General features: G+C 39.7%; 1 protein-coding gene across 1 annotated transcript in view; it reads left to right on the top strand.

The window, feature by feature from the left end:
- LOC127807097 (uncharacterized) overlaps positions 1 to 18,096 on the top strand; it is a 75,838-nt gene that overhangs the window by 38,431 nt on the left and 19,311 nt on the right. The window contains exons 8-15 of the mRNA XM_052344719.1: positions 1,019 to 1,074; positions 3,636 to 3,772; positions 3,876 to 3,966; positions 4,054 to 4,119; positions 4,212 to 4,434; positions 8,833 to 8,934; positions 16,917 to 17,002; positions 17,082 to 17,204. Of these exons, the coding sequence (XP_052200679.1) occupies positions 1,019 to 1,074; positions 3,636 to 3,772; positions 3,876 to 3,966; positions 4,054 to 4,119; positions 4,212 to 4,434; positions 8,833 to 8,934; positions 16,917 to 17,002; positions 17,082 to 17,204 (884 nt within the window). The remainder of the gene's footprint in view (positions 1 to 1,018; positions 1,075 to 3,635; positions 3,773 to 3,875; positions 3,967 to 4,053; positions 4,120 to 4,211; positions 4,435 to 8,832; positions 8,935 to 16,916; positions 17,003 to 17,081; positions 17,205 to 18,096) is intronic.

Genomic DNA, 18,096 nt, shown 5'->3' with positions numbered 1-18,096 from the left:
GACCAGTTTTGTTATATGGCTCAGAATGTTGGGCAGTCAAATACCAGCATGAGCAAAAAACGAGCGTAGCGGAGATGAGGTTGCTAAGATGGATGTGCGGCCATACAAAAAAAGATAAATTAGAAATAAAGTTATTCGTAATAAGGTAGGAGTAGTGCCAATCAAGGAGACGATGAGAGACTATACTAAGATGGTTTGGTCATGTGAGAAGAAAACCAAGAGACGCTCCTGTGAGGAGAGTTGATGAAATAGAACAATTAGTCAAAAAAAGAGGTAGAGGCAGATCCAAGAAGACTTTAGGAGAGACATTTAAGTTTGATATGAAATGTATGGGTCTAAATGAAAATATGACAAAAGATAGAAATACATGGAAGTTTAGCATTCATGTAGCTGACCCCATATAATAGGATAAAGGCTAGATATGTTGTATGTTGTTTTGTAGTGTACATACTAGGAAACCAGTAAAGATGTATGCTGTATTTATATTCCGTTCGCTATGATGAATAAAATCAGTTCTTCTCCCTAAAATTTCTGCCCTATCAAAAAGGGAGGCTATATAGTAGTAGATAACTTGAGGGTAGAGAGTTGCATATCAAACTGTGATAGGAGGTGACATTTTATAGTTGTGGAGGCCCAATGAGCAAGTCTATCTTATAGTCAGTGATTAGCTCCTTACCATGAAGGACTTGGAGTCCTTATGTCAGAGGATGAATCTCCTTCTTTATCTTTATCCCTATATTTTGAGAGATGGTGGTTGGTATTATGTTGTTGCTGGTGTATTCTCCTAGATGTGGGAGACTACTGCCGTGTTGCTTGCATGGTTTGTCCTTATGATGTAAGCAGTGAGGTGGCCCATGTTGGCATATTATAGGATGATGGATTTTTGCCACATCAACTACATATATTTATTGTGCTGTAATCATTGCAAAATATTATGCAACTCTTTTTATTTGTTATAACAATATGTGGAACTCTCTAAATTATTGCATCTATTAATTTCCTTTTTCTCTTACTCCAGGGGAGTTGTTCTTCATCACTGATAGGAGAAGTGGGTTTTGGAATATTTACAAATGGGTAACTTCATAACTTTGATGTCTTAGATTTATTTGTGAAACAAGCTTTGAGATAGCTGAAAAGCTTGAATTATTAATTCTAGAGGTACGAATGAAAATATATACACCTTAACTGCCAATAATTCTCCTACAATTTAGGAGAAGATATAAATTATCTACTTCCTATAAACTAGGAAAATTTATCTCCTAAAACTTAGGAAATAAATTTAAACTTATACAACAATATCTACAATTTAAAATACAATATTTAAACTCTAGAATTATCTATTTTTAAATTGGAACTGCATCTAGATGATTTCCCGATTCTTCTTATCACTTTTCTGAGTTCTCTAACAATTTGTTTGGATTCCAAGTCTGTATGGCAAAGTGTGTAATTTGAATGGTATATTTTGATAACACAAACATAGTGGCAATTATTTCATTTAGTTAGCATAACATGGTAGTTTTGGCATTGCTGCTGTTGGTCTCAACATATTAGAAACCTTGGTGGAACTCTTTTGATATGTAATACTGGCATAAAAAGTTTTTACTTGATAGAAATTAAATATTGACCTCTGGAGGTTTATGCTCTGGTGAGGAAGAGGAAAGAAAGGAATAACCATAGAGGTCATGATTCATTAACCCAATGGCCCCATAGTAGGAGTTAAATGAACAGATACTGTTTCATAATTCTCTGTAAATGAATGGATACTATTTTTATAATTCTCCTATTGCTAAGCTGCACATTAAAATAGCTAAGACATTAACTGATTACATTGAATTAAGGGGGTGTCCCCAGTGTTCTGAAAAGTGCTAAGTGCAAAGCAAAGCGCATGCTTAAGCAAAATGAAGTGCATATAAATCAAATAAAAGAGTATAAACTTTTTTAAGCATAAAAAATATAAACTATTAAAAAAGCAATCATAAAAAAAAAACTAAATAAGAATAAGGGCTATAAATTTAACAAAAGCTGAGATACCATTTTTCATTTATATTTTATACCAATTTACAAGTTATAGCAAAAACATGTAGGGGAGATATAAAATGAAACAATCTAGTCCACTGCTGGTCTTGATGGAACTTGGAAGACAAATTAATCTGAACTCTAGATTGGAAAGATCTGAATATTTAATTTTTTAAATTTTGTTGAGTCATCTTTTGTTTTTTATAAAAGTTAGGCAAAAAAACTCATTCTATTTCATTAACATAATTTATATAGAGGATTGGATAAAAAAATAAGGAAAAAAAATCATTCCTAAGTTACAACTATCCCCAATTAATCAACCCCTAATTTATAGCAATCCTCAATCAATGAATCCCTAGTTTGCAATCAATCAACAATCTCTAATTTACAACACTTAGGAATCAATTATCAACCCCGTAATTTACACCTAGTTACATATTTCCTTCAATATTTTTGGTTTGGTAAATATAGCTGAGTCTTCTTTTTCTTTTAAACAAATATATATAATTTTATTTAGATCTTTCTAAGATTTGATAATAGCTTTCTTGGATAAGGATTCCGTATAAGCCGCCGCACTATTGCAAAAATTTAAAGAAATCCAAATATTTATATTGTTTGATAAAAAAAAAAAAACCAGTATATCTCTAAAGTGCGCTTTATTGCGCTTCGGAGCTCAAGTAAAAGCACAACCTAAGCACGCTTAGCTAAAGTCATTGAGATTCACACAAAAAAAGCCCCAAGCATGCTGTGCTTCCTGCTTTGCACTTAAAGCATGATCTTTTAAATACTGCTCTGGCCCTAGTGCATGAGACTTCCCACTTTTAAGAGTCGCGGAGGGGTTGTTTTTGTATGAAGAATTAATTACACTTAATTATCCAAAAAAAAAACTTCAGAGGTAGTTCATATGTCAAGACTCAAGAGTAGGGGATTAGACTCTTTGATTTTGATGGTGTAGAATATAACATAATAAAAAAGTTCTTGTTCGTGGGATTATAGGTATAGTCTGGTCTATGTTACTGTTATGGTAGCTAGCTGATTAATATAAAGGTGTAATTAGGCTACTAGGATTTGAATTTCCATTAAGCATAGCTGGTAGAATGTTCCAGCATGTTGTAGCCACGTGAAGCGCACATGAGCGCAGGCTGTAGCCACTTGTAAGTGCACATGGGCACGGCACCAACTGTTTTTGGTGCCCAAACTAGCTTGATCAGTATATATAACTGATCAGAGCACCTAAACTGCAGATGTTGAATGAATTTGAATGAATTTGGAAACCAGTTTCCCTCCAATTTCTCTCTCAGTTCTCTCTTTCTCCCTATTCTGATCTCTCTCCCTCCCAAATATCTTCCACTTTCTCTCCCAATTCCGTTCTCAATTCCTCGAGAACTCTATTGTCAGATTTGTAATCTGACAGTTACAAGATCAACATACCATGCAAAACTAGAATTTTTACAAGACCATCATGTGTTTTTGCAAATGCTCCCATAAAAATGAGAGCAAGAACACCCACATGGTAACAATCTAATAGTGTGATTATGTGATACCATTTGTTTATGCTTTTCTTTATACAAGGTCAGTTGAAACTGGTTATATATCCTCATTTCATGCTTTGGTTGCAGATTGAGTCTGATAACAAGGTGTTACCAGTTTATTCCTTGGATGCTGAGTTTTCAAGACCATTATGGGTTTTTGGCATAAATTCGTATGAGTTTCTTCAGAGCAACGAGCAGAAAAACTTGATTGCTTGCACATACAGGTGATGTGAGAGAGTTACTCTTATTTATTAAACTTTTTCCTTACTGGAAATGTACTAATGTCTCTATCTATACCTTAGTTAAGTTATGGTATTGGCATTGCAGGCAGAATGGAAGATCTTTCCTTGGAATTCTTGATGATGCTTATAGCACATTAGCCGTGCTTGATATTCCTTTCACAGATATAAACAATATTGTAGTGTCATGAAACCTTAACCTCTCTGTTTTCTGCAATTTAAAATTTGTTTATTAAGTAACATATTCAGATTATGTGCTTATGCAGACTTCAGGGATTCATTGCCTATATATAGAGGGAGCATCAGCAATTCATCCTCTGTCAATAGCTAAGGTGCTTCCCTCATAATTTCATGGTTAACAATATCCTTGAAATGTGAAGACATGGAATGCTCTGTTTTTCTTATTACTCCACATTCTTTTCAGGTGACTTTGGATGATCATAAATCAAAGGTCACTGATTTCCAGATTACTTGGTCTTCTTCACCTGAGAGTTCAAAGTACAAATCTTACTTTAGCTTGCCAGAATTAATTGAGTTTCCAACTGAAGTTCCTGGTCAAGATGCCTATGCTTACTTTTATCCACCAACCAACCCCAATTATCATTCTAGTCGGGAAGAAAAACCTCCACTGTTGCTCAGGTGCCATGGTAAGTTCTGACTATTTTTCCTTTGAGAAGATTATACCAAATTTTGTTATCCAGCTTAACATCTGAAGTGAATTGGCATTTATAACTACCCTGTGCTTTTTATCATGCCAAATATTTTATTCATATGGTAGTCGTGATGAAAAGATGGTGTAAGGAGCACACCATTGCAAGTCAGGCAAACTTTCGATGATTGAGCTAGTGGAAGATGAACCGGAGGATGGCATTGTTGAGTCAAACTAGGAAGTTATTGATAATAATGATATTCATGAATCTATTACATACACTATTCATGCATTAGCTGGCTATTCTAATCCTCAAAACAATGAAAATTGAGTATTTTTGAAGAATCGACTTGTTATTGTTTTGACTTGTTGAATTAGAGAACTTGAGAGAGTCAAACCCTAGTTGGAGGAAATAAATTCCTCAACAAACACATACATTGTACACTTATTTATACTAATACTAAATGAGTCATGACATAAGCATGACATAAATATAAATCTAACACTCCCTCTCAAGCTGAAACATATAATATATATGTTCCAACCTTGTTACAAATGTAATTTATTCGAGGGCGCGTGGAGGTGTTGATGTAGAAGATGACCATTTTGGGTCATGGAGACGACCGAGGATTGGAGGCTGCGGAGTCGATGACTGGAGATAGATCTTGGCGACAACAACGATGATGGTAGATTGGCAACGTAGAGGCAATGCGAGATCTGTGCGATATACAAGATTTGGATAAGAGGCCGCTAGATTTGAGAGATGCGCTGGAAGAAGAAACAGGTGTGAGATCCGAAGGCACGCTAATCTGAGAGCCACGTTGGAAGGAGATGAGATCTGAGAAACCAGCCATGAGATCTGATAAGCAGTCTCAAGATCTAAGACGGGGAGTGGCTAGATCTGGACGGGAGCGGCCAAATCTAGACGGGAGTGGCTGGATCTGGAGAGGAGCGGTCGGATCTGGAGAATTGACAACTGGATCTGAGAGATGATGGTTGGAGGGACAACAGCCATGGAGGCAGATCTGGAGAAAGATCGAAGAGGCAGATCCGATGAGAGCCAGACAACGAGGGAAATCTGGCGAGAGCCAGTGGCCGGATCTGAATACTGACAGTTGGATCTGAAATGGGTCAAACTAGATCTAGGTCTTGGCTGTGGAGTTTGATAAAAATCAGATCTGGGTGAGAAGGGGTAAGATTTTGGGCAACAACTTGGAAGAGCTAGATGAGTCGCGATGACGGCGACAAGGGACAGATGGCTGGCAAAGCGAGATCGGTCGATGAAGAGGCGACTGGCGGAGGAAAGGCAACCGGAGGAGGGAACATTGTTGGTTGCAGAGGCGGTCGCGATGCAGTTGACGAGATCTGAAACTACCGGAGGAGAAAGGGCCGATGGTCGCGCGATACGTTTCAGATCTGGCGGATGAACAATCGCGAAGGCCGAGGTCAACGTCAGCTAGCAGTGGTAAGGAGGAAGGCCAATGGTCGCAGAAGAATGGTGAGGCAAGGCGACGGACGGATGGCTTTGAGGCAATGGAGGCGCAGCAGCAGTGGTAGCAGAAGTTGCAGAGAGAAGTGACGGTGGCAGCAGCAGTGTAGGCCGCGGGCTGGGCGACAACGGGAGCGGATCTAGGCGATGAGAGAGGCGCAACCAAATCTGGGTAACAATTTGTGGCCGGATCTAGAAGCGGCAGCAGCCAGAGCACAGCTGCGATGGAAGGGTGAGGCGGAGGTGACAAATCTGGGCAGGGCAGCTTCCGGCGGCGACGGCGCAAGGCCCAAAAGGATATGGCGAAACCAGAGGCTGTCGATGGTGATTGCAAAGCAAAACAAGGGCCACAATGGTGGCCGACAGCAATGGCGTCGATGGCGGGCAACTGGGGGCTGCAGATCCAAAGGCAGTGGTGGGATTGATGGCAGCGGTGCAGGGCGTTTGCAGATGGCAACAGTGGTGGTGCCGGCGGCTGGTTGCAACTAGGGTTTGTATTTTGGCTATGATACCATGTTGAATTAGAGAACTTGAGAGAGCCAAACCCTAGATGAAGGAAATAAATTCTTCAACAAACACATACATTGTACACCTATTTATATTAATACTAAGTGAGTCATGACATAAGCATGATATAAATATAAATCTAACATGACTGATACTAGCAACACTAATAATTTTATGGATTGTAAGGTTACTAAACAATTGGCTTATCCACGCCGAGTGATGAGACAAATTTGAGGTAAATATTGCCAATGGACAAATTTTAGCCTGTGATAGTAACCCCAGAGTGATGCTCATTATGTAGGGTCAAGACTTTGTGGATTTTTTCTTACTACCATGGAGGACTATGAAGTGGTTCTTGGGATTGAATGTTGTGAACTTTAGAGATATTTCCTAGAATTTTTCTTAATTAATCATCAAAATTTTTCTCAATGGAAAATAGTTGTTTCTCAAGGAAAAGTGTGCAATGACATCACAACTATTACTACTATTACTAGCCATAGAATGGAGAGGATTCTTTTGAAAGCACATGGGTTTATGGTGCAATTATGTAGTACAGGTGAGAGTAATGTGACCTTTGAACAAGATGAAAAGATTCAGTCATTATTTATAGAATTTTCAGACATGGAAGAAATAGGGAACACTATGAAGTAGATGTTTGTGAAAGTTTTGATCTTCCATGAAGTTGACCCCTAGATTCTTTGGGCCTTACAAGGTGTTAGAACATGTTGTTCTCATTGCTCATCTTTTGGATTTGCCAGCAGATTCTAAAAAGGCTTTTCGTGTTTCCTGTGTCAAAATGAAATTAGGTGAACATGATATGATGCAACACCATTTGCCATATATTTTCTTCACTAGTGAAGTCAAAGCTATGCCTCAAGTCATGGTAGATCAATGAGTTGTAAAGCGCAACAGATCCTTTTACTGAAGTTCTCTTGCAGTGTGTCAATTTACCAGTGGTAGATGTCATGTGGGAGATTCTCAAGTCATTGAAAGAGATTTCTGGAGTTCATTGTAGCTCAGTTGAGGACAAGGCTGTTTTGAAGAGACAAGGAATGTTAGGATTCCTTAATTTAAGAGATTTTATTATTATTATTTTTGTTTTGGCTTTAGATTACAAATCCTAGTTGATTATGTTAGGATTCCTTAAATTTAGGGATTTGATTAGATTAGATATCTTAGTTGTTCCTTCTCTTGTTTATTATAGATCCTAGCTGGTTAAGGGATACAGATCCTAATTTCTAAGGACTAAGAACTCTCTCTCTCTCTCTCTCTCTCTCTCTCTCTTTATATATATATATATACATACTAACATTCCTTAATTTAAGAGATTTTATTTTTATTATTTTTGTTTTGATTTTAGATTACAAATCCTAGTTGATTATGTTAGGATTCCTTAAATTTAGGGATTTGATTAGATTAGATATCTTAGTTGTTCCTTCTCTTGTTTATTATAGATCCTAGCTGGTTGAGGGATACAAATCCTAATTTCTAAGGACTAAACTCTCTCTCTCTCTCTCTCTCTCTCTATATATATATATATACTGCTTTTGGTTATATATATATATATACTGCTTTTGGTTTACTTTTCTTAATCTATAAAAAATACAACTCAAAAGACTTTGCTAACTTGTAGGTTGATCCCCTCAAAGAGATCAAATCCCTTTCTCTTATTCTCCATTCTCTTTTCTATTTTTTCCCAATTTCCCCAATAAAACCCTATTATTTTATCAGGTACCTCAATCAAGGGATGATTATAAGTCAAAGTACTCCAAACCTTTCCACTTCTTGTTGAAGACCCCACAGCCGCTCTCTCAGATTGCTTTAGCTCTCTCTTTGTAGCCCCAGTAAATGTTGCTTAATGAATACTTGCTGTAATTTCTGGAAGGTTATTAGTTAATTTTGCCTTCTTAATGTTCCAGAGTTGGCTTATAGTTGGACTCCATGGTAAAGAATTAGGCAACATTTGCAATGTTTTCTTTGTGTTGTACCTGTGGAATATTTGATGTGAGGAAAAGTTAAAGCTTTTATAGAATAGTCTTCAATTTATATATTTAAAGGGTGTATCTTAATCTAAATTGTTTTATGCCAAGCTTCTCGTGAACTTGTAATGTGCTATTGATATTTATATATTCTTTTCTTCATATAAGGTCTCGTACATGATTCTGTTTTCTCTACACAGTTGAACTACACTCCCCTAAAAAAAAAAAGAAAAAAAGAACACTGTTTTCCTTTCCTTTTGTTTGGCTTGGTATGTATTTTTATTGGAAATGGGCCTTGCAGAAACTTTCTGAGTAATGATCTTTAGGTATCAATGTAAAAGTAAGATATTCCTTTAACGGAAACATAACTTTTTCATGAATGAATTTGTAGTCCCATGGTATATGATATGATATATTTCAGGTGGGCCTACTGGTGAGACCCGTGGAGTTCTTAATCTTGCTTACCAATATTGGACTAGTCGAGGCTGGGCAGTTGTGGATGTCAACTATGGTGGAAGCACTGGTGCGTCCTTAACTTTTGCCATTTTTTTATAGGTGATTTGATTTGGTATCCTATTATAACAAATTTTTTTTTTAAATAAGTGAGCATAGATATATTATTAATTAAACCAAAGGAGAAATACACCAATGACCCGGAACAAGAGAATTCCATACAATCCATCTGCCGCCCCCAACCACCAGCTATTAGGGAGACCATGACAACCCAAAACTAACTTCATAACCAACCAGCCTAGTAGAGGGAGAAGAACTTATCGGCCAAGAGCAGAAGTAGACGATGATGACCTAGTCCACAGAGTAAGGGAAAGATGGCTCCACAGCCGTAACCCAAGCTACTAACCTGGCTAGCACCGAGTTAAAGATATCAACCACACCTGACTCCTGATCTTTGAAAACTAACCTATTCTGCTCTAGTCACACCGTCCAAAGCACTGCATATAAAAGATACTTCCATACCTTCCTTTGCCCTTACCCTAAGCAAAATAATCCCACTGGTTAAATAGACCCCCAACTGATCTCGAACAGACCCACTCATAGCCCCACCAAGGTGGTCCACAGACTCCGGGACAGAGCCACAAAAGACACAAAGCAGATCGTCCCCCTACAGAATCCCTTTCCTACCCAGATTGTCCTTTGTGTTAATTTTCCCCCCAATGACTTGCCACACAAACAACTCCACTTTTGGAGGAGCTAAACTACCCTAAACACAAGCTACCACTGAAGTAATTGGAGGAACATTGGATCCAAACATCAATGAGCAAAGTCTCTCATTAAATGAGTGTGACGAAAAAGAACCAGCCCCTTCAAGGGACCAATATACACGATCCCTCCTTCCACTTACCAAATGGACTTGGGAAATAACTCTTAGCAACTCAGCCCTAATAGACTCTTCTTTTTCAAGAAGCGGCCTTCTCTAGTTAAGGCACCAAAACCATTTGTTATTCACCCAAAACCCCAAATCTTTCACCCTCTTCTGTTTATCCAGACACTTCACGTACAACCGTGGGAACAAGCCTGAAAGAGAAGAGGTACCCACCCAAATGTCTTCCCAAAACCGAGTCAAGTCACCCTTACCCATGCAAATTTTTACCCTTTCCATAGCCACTGACCGAGCCTCATTACTATTGGTAAAAGAGCCAACAATGCCCCTCTACCAAGAACTAAAACTCCGCTTAAACATCATTGATTCCAAAAAAGATACCATTATACCTAGTGTTCTAAAACGCGCTAAGCACTAGTTGGGTGCCAGCCTGGGACCTAGCGCCTAGGCGAGGCCTAGGAAATATGCCTGGGATAACTGTAGAGAATGACTTAGAACACATAGGAGTATGCTACTTGTAGAGAATGGCTTAGATAAGGGTTTATTGAAAATTTTATTTTATTTTTTATTTTTCTCATTCTTTTCTTAATACCATTTTCTCTCTCTCTCTCTCTCTCTCTCTCACCCCCATTTTCAACCTTCTCACTCTCTCTCTCTCTCAAACCCGCATTCGCCAATCACACTGCCACCCCCCGCCCCCCCCCCCCCCCGCCAACGCCGATTGGACCGCCGTCGCCCCCACCAACGTCGCTCAGACCACTGTCATACCCACCCGGCTAGCTACAGAAATCGAAGAGACGATTGGCGGCGGCGATGACGAGAGAGAGAAATCGAGGCCAAGGTAAGTTTGTAAGTCTTTGAAAATTAGGCAACCCAAACTACTAAGGGCCGCCTAGGCATCGATTGGGCCCGATTGATTGGGCTCAGTGCCTAGGGTGTTGATTTGCTTGTATTTGCAGTGGCCAAGGGCCGCCTAACGTCGGCCACCTTTTAAACACTTGATTATACCTTGCCTCAATTACTTTACACCAAAGCTATTCCCCCCCTCCCCAACTAATCATCCTCCATAGCCATTTAAAGAGCAAGGCTTTGTTTTTGGCCAACAAGGACCCCACCCCCAGCCCTCCCAGCTTCTTAGGCAACTCAACCAATTCCCATCTAGCAAGAGCCATTTTTGCCGCCCCCTTATTTTCAGACCATAAAAACTTTCTCTACAGTTTAGCAATCTGTTTAGCCACCCTGATAGAAATTTTGAAAAGAGACATGTAATATATTGGCAAATGGTTAAGAACCGATTTTATCAGTGATAACTGGCCAGCCATGGATAGAATCCTCGCCTTCCAAGCTACTACCCTCCTTGGATTAATTCCCAGCTGGAAACCCAGATAGGAAATTGGGAAAGAAACAGATTTACACCTCAATAGAGAAGCAGCCTCCATCAACCATTCTTGATTAACATTAACCACAGAGAGGCTGGACTTTTTAAAACTAATATGCAGGCCTGACATGAGCTCAAAGCATCTCAGAATTCGCTTGATAGTACGTATACATCCTAACTCAGCTAGGCAAAAAATCAACGCATCATCTGCAAACTGGAGAAGAGGGATTTGCATAGGAAGGGACTCCACCAAGACACCTGTAAACAAATCCAGATCTGAGGCTTGGGAAAACAGCCTGTTAAGACCCTTGGCTACTAATAAGAATAGAAGTGGGGACAATGGATCCCCTTGGCAAAGTCCCCGCTCCATATTAACTATTATCTGTTGTTTCAGTACACAGTTTCTTATCCAACCAATCCATTTAGACCCAAACCCCATAGCTTCCATAACCCCCATGAGATACCCCAATCCACATTGTCAAATGCCTGCAAAAATCCAGTTTAAGAAAAGCTGTCTTTTTCTTACCTTCTTCGTCACTTCCACCACCTCGTTTGCAATGAGCACTCCATCTAGAATCTGTTGGCCCTTAACAAAGGCACTTTGGCAGTCACCAATCAAAGAATGAATCACCGAACCCAGCCTATTAGCAAGCAGTTTGGAGATGACCTTCTGAACACAACCCACCATACTAATTGGCCTAAAATCACCTAAGCATTGAGGGGTATCAAACTTTGGGACTAATGTAAGCAACGAGTCTTGGGCCTTCCTTGGAATAAAGCCAAAGTCATAAAAATGCTGAACCAATCCCATAAAATCCAAATCCAAAATCTGCCAGAATTTCTTAATAAAATTAAAGTTGAACTTGTTAGAACCAAGCGCCTTACTCCTGTCACATTGCCATGCCACTTCCTTAACCTCCTCGAATGAGAAAGGAGATTCTAGTGATGAAGCCACCTCAGTTGACAGTCGTGTAAAGCCCAAGTGAGAGACTCCCAGTCGTTTTAAGCCCGAATTCTTAAATTGACCGACCAAGCCATCTACAATCTCCTTCTTTATTAGCTTCAGGTTTGATACCATAGACCCCCTAATTATGAGAGCCCCAATATAATTCCGCCTACGCCGAATCGAGGCCAACAAATGAAAAACCATAGTATTCTTATCCTTTTTGCAAAGCCTGGCGATCCTGGATTGTTGATGCCAATAAGACTCATTAAGTCTAGAAGCCCTCCAAAGCTCAGCCTTCAGAAACCACCCCCCACACTTAAGGCCTGAATTGGAAGGATCTGATTCTAGTTCCAGATCAACCTTATCAATTTCTACCTCTATCGTGTCTATTTGCTTCAAAAGATTATCCACTAAAGACTTTGTCCACTGCTTTAACATACTATGCAGAGCCTCCAGCTTATCCACAATACAGCAACAACCCACAAACTTAGTAGCACAGAGGAACCACCAGACTTCCACCATCTTGCCAAACCCCAAGACCATGAGCCAATAATCAAAAAATCTAAATGGCTTGGGACCCCAATTCACTATTTTAGCCTCAAGGACCAACATGCAATGATCAGACTGGCCCCTTGGCAGCCCCCATAGCCTATAATCAGGAAAAGCCACTAGCCACTCCGAAGATATAAAACATCTATCAATTTTGCTAGCATTAAAACTGTTTACCCAATAAACGACCTTCCCACCAGAGGAACTTCTATTAGAGTAGCACCATCAACAAAACCAATAAAATCCCGCATACCCCATGCCGAGACCAGCCCACTTAACCTCTCTTCTCATCTAAGCACTTCGTTGAAATCCCCAAAAACACACAAAGGCAAGCAACAATTTTGCAAAAAATCTAGAATTTGAGACCATACCTCAACCCGAATCCCAACATCAGTAGGGGCATAGACAACCACCATCATGCATCTAATCCCCGAACACCTCCAAGTACATTCGACTGCAACCCATGCCCCAAACTTCCACCGCTAATGAACTTCCAGCCTATCATTATTCCAAATGACCAGAATACCCCCCGACAAGTTCACAGCCTCAACAAGGCACCACCCAAAATCCGAGAAACCAGAAATCTTCTTTACCTCCCCCACTGAAATTGAAGCCAACTTACATTCCAACATCGCAACAAACTCGATGCCCTTCCTGCATACAAGCTTAAGGACTAATCGTTTTTCAAGTCAGCCCTCAACCCCTGAATATTCCAAGACAAGATCTTCATTGGACAACATCCCTCCCCCTCTCCTGCTCCCAAGCCTTCAAGTCCTCAACATCCCAAGTCACCAATGCCTGAATTAATTCTTCCTCATTACCATCAGCTTATAGTCCCAAGACCTTCCCCAAGTTTAAAATGTCCTCTACATTTGCGTAGGGATCCGAAGTTACCCCATCCTTAGGACGAGCCCTCTCTCCCTCAACTCGATCAGTGCCACCAGGATCATGAATAGGAACCCCCACAACCAGTTTCTTCTTTACTTCTTTTTGGAGTACGTAAACCTCAAACCCTTCCTTCTTCGAGCCTTCTTGGGATGAACACTTGAACCAACCTCTATCAGTGGGGACTAAGACCCTTGTCTAGGTCGATCCAAGACTGGAGACAAAACAACCAACTCCCTTGGACCCCCCACAAGTAGATGGGGGCCATTTCGGGAGCGATAACCTCCATACTAGCTTCATCATTGGCCCCCATCGACAAGACCTGCACCCCCACTGCAGAAACCTGAACTCCATTAGCTTGAATCTCCTCGCCACTTCTATCAACCTAACCTTGCAAATGGTCATTACGCCACTTCTATCAACCTAACCTTGCAAATGGTCATTACCTACATGGTGCTCTGCAATTGCCTCCCCCATCAAGCCCGTCTAATCCAGATAAGGAGGGAGCCAAGACCTTTGAACACCACTCGAGGCAAGGCTAAAACCCACCTCCCTAAAATCTTGCTTGGATCCTAGCCCACATCCAAGGGGACCATCCAACTCAAAAGCAGGCCCCTCCAAGGTAACCATCCCACGAGAATTAGACCTGTCATTCCCCCTAGGCATCAGACAATTCAAATCATCAAGTAATCTTTCCATTACCACTTCCACGCGTGTAGTTTCCACCTACCCATCCACCCCACCCACCTCCCTCAGACGTCGGCCAGATTTTTCCAAGACATACCCTGCAGCTTCTAAAGGAGTAGTTCCACCTTCCACATTTCCCGCCAACTTTCCGTCGCCAAAAATTTCAAGAATTGGTAGCTCTACATGGCCTGCGAAGACTTCACCAAAGAGCCCAATAGATGATGTTTGATTTTGCCCCAATCATTCCATAAAGCAAGTTCCTCCTTGCATTGCACAATAAATTTCATGCCGTCCACAAATATCGTCACCCGTTCACCTCTAATCATTGGATGCCTTATGGCAACCAAGAATTGAGCAACATTCAGAACCCTCTTATCTTTGGAATCCGAGTGCGTTATAACATAATCCCCCCACAAGGCAGCTAGCAACTTGAAGTTTTCCACCATCCAAGCAACCACTGGAAGGTATTTTATCCACGAGTCTCATCGATCACACAGAACTTATCATAGTCAAAAACCTGATCAAACCAATGCTCAAGCCTCTCAACATTCTCTGACAAACAGTACCTCTTAGCATCAAGGCTCGAAAAGACAATAAGAAAACTCTTCCCCCCCCCCCCCCCCCCCTTCCCATTAGCCTAAGTTCACACAATATGTCCTAGCATTGATGCATTCCACCTAAGAAATCAGCAAGCAAATTGGTCTGAACATACCCAATAGAGCAAGACTGCAGCCAGTCCTCCAAATTAGTGTTGATAGACAAATTAAGGGAAGTATGCATGGGAGGCACCCCCCCTACTGTACACTCCAATTTGTATCACCACCCCCTTGCCTAACCACGTCTACAAAAGATCGATTAATGGCAACCGAATGCCGACTTGAGGATGTCACCCATCACACACCCAAGCCTCTATCCTTTCCATTACCACCTTGGACATAGTTTGCCCATTTGATGAACAACCTTCTTCCATGCAGTAGCCTACCATTCCTGGCCTCAATTGCCCTTTTAGCCTTCGTATTTGTCTTGTATCGCACGAAGCGAAACCGGTGGTCTATTCCTGACCTTACTTTTCTTGGGATGAACACGTCCATAACGCAACCAAATTCGAGAACAACTTGTAGAGGGATCCCCTTGACAAATTTAAACCAATGTTATCCACATACGTCTTTAGTTTGCTCCTCCACTTGACTGATTGCGGAACTACCCTCTCCATCCCTTACTTGCATTGGAAGGTAACGAGAAGATGGAATGGTGACCAATGACAGACGGTCAGAGGATAAGAAGAAAGACAACAAAGAGATGGACAATGACAATGAGACATCCAGAAAGCAGACTTCCGACGGCAAGAGTTACTTAACATTGACAAAGTGACAACCAGAATGCAAATAGTGACGAAGGGGTAATGGACGGACGCAAGAGAACCGAACGACGAGAGGACGAGCTCCAAGGGAATGAACAAACTAGAGGATGGTCGGACATGATGATGGACAGACAAGAGGATGATGAACGAGCACGAGGATTATGAATGGCTATCTCAAAGAGGTGAACGACGATCCCTGAGAGGACGATGAATGGACACTGATGAACAGACACGATAATGAACGGACGCGAGAGAGATGGCCCTATCCTATTATAACATACCTATGGCATTCAATAGTCATGTCATCTACGATATACCCAATAATAACATTTTATTTCATTCCCTCATTATTGATGAACTTTTACACTTTCCAAATTTTATGAGATCTTCAGCTAAGATCTCTTAATCTATGTCTGAGCTATGTTTTGAAAAGCACTAAGCACACTTAAGCATAGAAGGCCTACGAAGCTTAAGCGCAAAGGGCAAAGTGAACAACACGCTTAAGCAAAGTGAAGTGCATATAAATAAAATAAAGAGTATAAACTTTTATAATCATAAAAACTATAAACTATTAAAAAAACCAATCATAAAAAAAACTAAATAAGAATGAGGGCTGCAAAATTTAGCAAAAGATGAGATACTATTTTTCATTTATATTTTATACTAATTTACAAGTTCATGCAACCATAGAAAAAACAAGTAGGGGACATAGAAATAATGCAATCTGGTCAGCTGCTAGTTGTGATGGAACTTGGAAGACAAACTGGTCTCAACTCTCAGTTGAAAGGATTCGACTATGCTAAAGGCTTCTTTTTTAATTTTTTATTTTCTTGTTCTGTTGAATTTTCTTTTGTTTTTTGTAAAGGTTAGGCAAAAAATCCCAATCAATCAACAATCCTAATTTGCAACAATCAAGAATCAATCATCAATCCTAAATTACAGCAATTAAGAATAAATTAGAAACCCCTAATTTACACCTAATTACATGTTTCCTTCAATATTTTTTGCTTTGTAAATATATATGAGTCTTCTTTTTTTATTTTTTAAACAAATGTATATATGATTTTATTTAGATCTTTCTAAGAGATACTAATGTTTTTTTTGGGTAAAGATTCCATACAAGTAGCCACACTATTGCAAAAATTTAAAGAAATCCAACCATTCATATTGTTTGATAAAAAAAAGAACCCCAAGCATATTTCAAGTGCAACTTAAGAGCACTCTAATCTTACTCAGCCAAAGTCGTCGAGATTCACACAAAAAAGCCCCAATAATGCTGCGCTTTGCACCGTGCTTTTTTAAACACTCTGTCTGAGCCTCTCATATCTTCTGCTACTGCTGATCTGTATCCAATTTTAAAGGCTATGGCAGGGAATATAGGGAAAGGCTTTTGGGGCGCTGGGGAATTGTCGATGTTGATGACTGCTGCAGCTGTGCTAAGTTTTTGGTAATCCAAATCCTCCATGTTTTCATGAATGGATTTGTAAATCTTTCTTCACTTTATGTTAATATTATTAGATTTCCAGGTGGATGGAGGAAAGGTAGATGGAAAAAGATTGTGTATAACTGGAGGCTCTGCTGGTGGATACACGACATTAGCTGCTCTAGCTTTCAGAAACACATTTAAGGCTGGTGCTTCCTTGTATGGTGTGAGTGCCTGATTCTATAATTGTAGTAAATTTTATATGCAACTTACAAACTAATTTGTTAGTATTGTTTTTTAATTGTTAATTAACTATAGGCTGTTGATTTCTTTTATTAATTTACATTTTTGTTATATTTCTTGCAAGCTTTTCATTGCATTTATTTAGTGGATCCCACATAGTGGGGTTAAGGTTTGATATGTTGTTTCTGTACTTCACTGCATTTATTTAGTTATTATTTTTATTTTGGAGGAAGAAAGATAATCGCTCAATTATACCTGTAAAGGATAAGATGGCAGCAAACTGACTTGAACCAATGCAGTGCTTTACATTGATAAGCTATCCATTTGTGGAACTTCTTGGAATGGAAAACAATTGTTGCCCAGGGGGATTTTAACTTACCCCCTCGCAGAGTATACAGAGATGATAAGAAAGTATTGCATGCATAATAGGCCATATGTGCTTCAGAAAAATGCAATATGAAAATGGCAGCGTGATATTACAGTAGAAATGCAAACCTGGAATTGACTCATTTTGAAGAAGCTGTCAGAGGATAGATGAACAATGCCATATTGGAAAATGTTTCTTTCAACATATTACCATTGCTATTTTAATGGGAAACCATCCTGTGCATACTTAACCAATCTCATGAAAGATGGCTCAACATTCATATTTCTGCAACCTCCCTTCTGTTCTTTTTTTATCCAATTTCTTTCAAAACTAAAAATCCTAGACTTCCACCTCAAATCTTCAGTACCTTACTTTCCCTGAAGCATCACATCTATGGTCATCACTTTTGAAGTGACCTGTCAAAGGATGAATAGTGACTTCCCTGCTTGTCAGTAGCTGAAGTCTTTGCCCTTTCAATGAGTATTTAACCATATATATCTTGCTCAAA

This window comes from Diospyros lotus, chromosome 8 (genome assembly GCF_014633365.1).
Source record: "Diospyros lotus cultivar Yz01 chromosome 8, ASM1463336v1, whole genome shotgun sequence".
NCBI lineage: Eukaryota > Viridiplantae > Streptophyta > Magnoliopsida > Ericales > Ebenaceae > Diospyros > Diospyros lotus.
The sequence above is the reverse complement of the archived record's forward strand: the minus strand, read 5'-3'. Positions and strand labels throughout refer to the sequence as shown.